The sequence below is a fragment of the Papaver somniferum genome, chromosome 6, assembly GCF_003573695.1.
Source record: "Papaver somniferum cultivar HN1 chromosome 6, ASM357369v1, whole genome shotgun sequence".
Taxonomy (NCBI): domain Eukaryota; kingdom Viridiplantae; phylum Streptophyta; class Magnoliopsida; order Ranunculales; family Papaveraceae; genus Papaver; species Papaver somniferum.
The window spans coordinates 24534163-24539738 of NC_039363.1; the positions used below are offsets into that span (position 1 = coordinate 24534163).

The 5576-nt window shown below is 36.6% G+C and overlaps 1 protein-coding gene across 1 annotated transcript; it reads right to left on the minus strand.

Annotated features, from left to right (window-relative positions):
- Window positions 1–977: 977 nt before the first annotated feature.
- Window positions 978–4582, minus strand: LOC113287182 (protein transport protein Sec61 subunit alpha-like). Its single transcript, XM_026535862.1, has 7 exons — window positions 4363–4582; window positions 3314–3683; window positions 2884–3111; window positions 2442–2796; window positions 2198–2325; window positions 1963–2098; window positions 978–1551 (listed from the first exon to the last, which is right to left on the minus strand). The coding sequence occupies exons 2-7, from the start codon at window positions 3655–3657 to the stop codon at window positions 1312–1314; spliced, it is 1431 nt and encodes a 476-aa protein (XP_026391647.1). The 5' UTR covers window positions 3658–3683; window positions 4363–4582; the 3' UTR covers window positions 978–1311.
- Window positions 4583–5576: the final 994 nt, after the last annotated feature.

A 5576-nucleotide genomic window follows, 5' to 3' on the forward strand; every position in this document is an offset into this window, starting at 1 on the left:
GGATGGGTATGAAGAAGAAGGTGAGAAACATCGTGCAGAATATCATGCTGAAGGTTCAATAACGATTAGAGAGACGACTGGATGCATTCAACGCCATTAACATCCCAGAATCGATAGATAATAAAATACTTTATCTATCGATTATATTCTTCTATTCTAATAGAGAACATGTTCATTATCCAATGATTGTGATAGTATCCCCAAATCTAGTTTTCTCAAAACTAATAGAATTTTGAATTTCTTTATTTTCATAATTGGTAGATAAGTGATGTTCATTATCTACTGATTGTGATAGTCATCCCAAATGTAATTTTTCTAAAGCTAATAAAATTTTGAATCTTTTTATTTTCATAATCGGTAGATAAGTTATGTCCATTATCCACCGATTGTGATAGTCGATCCAAATGTAAAAAAAAATTCAAATCTAGTAAAATTTTGAATTTCTCTATTTTCATTATCGGTAGATAAGTGATGCTCATTATCTACTGATTATGATAACCGCCCCAAATCTAGTTTTCTCAACACTAATAGAATTTTGAATTTCTTTATTTTCTTTTTGGATCGCCCCTGAAAATGCCATGTTTTTAATTTTCCTACCGAACAATTCTTTTAAATTTAAAACGGGGAAAAGGGATATGTTTTAAAAAAAACAGTGGAAGGTAAAAACAGTGGAAGGTTATCCCTGGCTGTATTTTGCATCTTACCATCTTACCATTCCTAATTCTTTTCGTTTTTAAAAATCGTACCAATAGGCCATAGGGTTATCCCTAGGCTGTAATTTGCATTTTACCATCTCACTGTTTTGCGTGTTCGCATCAACAAACAGGACCATGTTTCACGCTGGCATGCTAAGGTTATTTCCTAAATAGATGTCCAAATTCAATTGAGCCTATTCACTATTCAGCTTCTGATAGTATAACACTAGACAAACTACACATCTCTCTGAAACCTGAACAAAATATGAGCAACAACAATTAAGTAAACAGAACTTTTCTACTCAAAGAAAACAGTAAAGAGGAATTCTTTTTCTTGATATTTTTTTTTCGTAAGCCAAGATATTTTATGTCTACAAAAAACGAAGGGGACAAACAAAAAGAAAATATAAAAAACTAAAGTTGAACTATCCTTCGGCCATCAAGTGGGCAGATCTTTCTTTTTTCTACCCACAGGGACATATGTGTTAGAAAGGTAGGGATGATCTTTTTTCTACTATACTTTCTCTGAGCTCTCGCCAAAACTGCTGGGCAGGAGCCCCTCCATTGGCGCCCAGGAAAACCGTTCTTCAGAGCCAACTGAACAAACTCGGAGTGCTTAGAGTCCAAAGAACCCAAGTTCACTGGCTCTCTCTTTTTCAAAGGTTTCAAAATATTGGTAAATAATTGTGACTGCAAGAAGAATTCCAGTTCCAGAACCAATTGCACCCATGAAATCAGCCAACACTGTCAATGCTCCAATGCACATACCACCAAAAGCTGCTGCTGTTGGGATGTATCGGTTCAATTCCTTCTGTAAATTGGACTCCCTATGTCCAGGCATCACCATTTGTTGCTCCTGCAAAAAAATAAAAAAACAATTGGGATGATAAAAACGTGAAAAAAGAGTTACAGGGGGCAGCACTTTCAAAGCCATCCAATTATGACCATTATTAACTACACAACGTATATATGCAGATGAATCGAAATTGAAATGTCAATGCATGGAAGGAAAGCAACAGCTAAAGACATTAAGCTAAAGATAAGGTCACTCATACACTTGCACCCATAGAACAACCTACATTCTAGAAATCTCTCCAGTGACTGTTTTACTAAGTAAGAGAAGTCTTCAGTGCAAACCTTTATCAATAAATTACATACATCTTACACAACATATATAGTGATGTGCAGAGTCTTCACTATTCAGTGCAAATCAAAAGACGAAATCAAGTATTACATTACGAAGAAAGAACGCAATATTTAAGAATACCTTAAGCTGTTTAGCCACATCTCTGGCAGAGGATCCAGAAACTTCAATCCAAGTCTTGGAGAACAGAGCACAAGCTGACAGCATAAATACAAGATAAAACAGCGCATGGAAAGGGTTGGCAGCCATATCTGCCAAACTGCAAATTATAAATGATATCCATAGAGATTAGTTATAAACAGCTGCAACTATGTGATGTGTCAAATGATAAAAAGAAAAGTAAGAACGCAATTTCTACCTTGATGGGGCAGTAATGTAGTAAGCGATTCCACCAACAGGAATGAACTGACCACCTGAATATTCAGATTCCTTCCACTTTCCGAGCAAATTCACAAGGAAGTTTGTGTTGTACCGTCTGTATAGCAACTGTATAGAAAACAGTACATGATTAGTGAAAGAGTTAGGCATCAAGTGGTATGCTAATTTTTAAATAGAAAGAATTAAGTATCTAAATCAAACTTCGCTGTGGTGTTCTATCTAACCTGGGAGATGAAGTAAAGGTTGGATACAAGAGCAGACTGCAGAATGATGGGCATGTTAGAGGTGTAGAACAGCTTAATAGGATATGAACCCTGTTGTCCACGAGCATTCTTTGACCTAACTGGAAGGACAACGCGAAACCCTTGGAAGTAGATAACAATGAGAAAGATCAAGACCGTTGCCAACAAATTTGTCACGTTTGGAAGGTTCTGCCGGTAGAATGCTTCACGCAGAGCACGAACCTTGTCTGTCCGAGTTATCAGCAGATGGAACAAAGCAATGACAGCACCTTCAAACTCGGCTCCGCGTCCACTGTTAATGGTAGTGGGGCTAAATGCCTTCCAGATGATATTTTCACTACAATAACAACAAAAAAATCTCAGCGTCCTTAATCAAATAAAAGTATAAGCAGAAACACCAGAGCAAACAAGGTTAGCAAGTTACCAGATATTAGTTGCAATGAACAGGGAAATTCCAGATCCAAGACCATATCCTTTCTGTAGAAGTTCATCTAAGCAGATGATAATAATACCAGCAAAACATAGTTGAATAATGATAAGAATTGCATTTCCAACACCAAGCTGGCCAACACTACCATACATTCCAGAAAGAACATATGCAACAGCTTCACCAACAGCTATAAGAATACCAAGCAACTTCTGTGCACCATTTCTGAGAGATGAAAGCATAGAATAGAAAACGTTATAACACAGCAAACTAAAATGAGATAAAGAGCAAGCAATGCGTATAAATGGTCAAAATGAAACAAAAGCATAACTGCTGCTTTGCTATTTAATCAGGAATCTAAACACAACTAGAATAGGGCATATATATTCCATTAAACATGTGAAATGGCATAGCTTAGAAAACTTACAATAGAGCACGATCCTCGCGGACGCTGTTGTCAACTTCGATGATCTTTGACCCAGCTAGAAGCTGCATCACTAGACCAGATGTCACAATAGGAGTAATTCCAAGCTCCATAACAGTACCACGGTTTGAGGCAAGGATGACACGCATCCAATATAACGGATCCGCACCAGTCGTTGAGTGTATGCCATAAAGAGGGAGCTGACTGCAGACCAGGAAAATGAAAAGAGAGATCACTGTGTATATGACCTTCTCTCTGAAGGGAACTCGGCGGTCAGCACTCTGAACTTCTGGCAGAAACGACAAGAAGGGCCGAACTAGATGCAAAACTCTAAACCCCCCACCCATTTTATGTTAGACCAACGTCAATCAACCTGTTGACATCAAGTTTCAAAGAATATTCAATACAACATTGACTAAGTATATTCAAAATCATCTGAATTTAAACAATTTAAAGTTAATTTGACTTTTCCACGTCGTAAATTTGAAGAACGGTAAGACATGCAATTTATACAATATTAGGTAGTCAAACCAGACAACGAGATGGTGATTCAGATATTTAACCCTAACCAGACATCAATTCAGCTAATACAGAAATTTACAAAGAAACTTTTCATTTCAGTAGACACATTTATAAAAATAAACAGATAGATAAAGGATATCAAAAAAAAAAAACTTCAATAATTGACACGACATTTCGGTTACATCAAGAACAAACAAATTCGTAAAAGTAACACACGCCAAAAGATCTGTTAAGCTGTTGTAACAACCTCCCAACATATCCAATGTCTCAATTAAAAAATACAAAAAAGAGGTGGATACATTTTATAGGTCTACACACCAGATCTATAACTCACATTATTCATACAAAAATTCCATAAAAATATCCAACCAAAAAAACCAGATCTATTGATAATCCACACAAATTGAAACCAATTTACCAAACAGGTCTGTTAAACAAATCAAAATACATATATACAATAGATCTACTATGCATCAGATCCATTAATTCATCAATCAATTTGGAATGAATACGTGCAATAAAAGCTCAACCTTGTATCTCAGAAAAAGAAAGCAGGATTTCCCTTTACTCGACGAATGAAAAGATGATGAATGAATAAGCTAAACGAAAGAAATACATAGGGTTTTATTACGAACCGATAGAATGTGAAGACAATCCGAAGACGTTGAATAAAGGAAGAAAGAAAGAAAGGTCGTAGTTTCTACGATCACGTTTCTTTTCCTCTGTGTGTGTGTGGTACGTTTAAGGGAGAGAGGGAGGGTAGGGAGAATGAGAAAGAGTTGGTACAAGTAGTTGAAGAGGGGTGATTTGAAAATATTAATATTTTATTTTCACGTCCTTGCATTATTTAGAAACATACTAACCACTACCACCACGTTTACATATACTATCTGACTTTCAATGACTCACTGCGACCACTTATAACACGCCACATTGGACTAATTTGGTCACCGTGTTTCTCTATCATAATGGAATTTTGGAGGGCTGAAATTGTTTGACCGAGTATGTTGGGCTTGGTTATTAAACCCCTTAAGACCCATCATATCGCTCTAGCGGATTTCACAACTCTGAGTCTCTGACGTTCCTAGTAGGGAGAATAGGAACACTACTTCTTAATTACAGTCTGTTTATTTCATGATTGATGAAGGGGTTACCAGGTTGTTGGATATTTTCAACAAACTCTTAATTTATAGGTGCTATAGCAGAGTTTGTAGAAATTTTCTGTTTTAGCGTTTCTATAACAGTTAGAAAACCGAACAGAAAACTTCGTTTTCCAAACAGACATCATTGTTGGAAGAGATGTCTATTCTCTCTGAAAAGATGCATGTTGGAGATGAAGAGTCATCTTCAACAGATGTTAAACTCTCTATAAATAGCGTCCTTGTTTTCCATTCAAAACACAGCAAAAACTCTCTATGTTTTCTCTCTAACAAGCATCATCATAATCAACACCTGTGTGTTCTTGGTTGGGTCAAGGTTGTACAAGCTTTGAATCCAACATTGTTGTAAGGCTTCAAGTATCCTGACGGTAATATTTATTGACCTATTTGTACTCGCCAATCTAATTGGGAAGGGTCGAATAATTGTCGAAAATAATCTATTATTAGAGCCTTGAACCCAGAGACAACATTCTTTTCTTCACCCTGTTTTAGTGTCATTTTTCCAACACAGGCTTAGCAGGGGTACCATTTGAGTGATCCGACGGTCGGGATCACATATAACTCTTTTGTCTCATATGAAACGG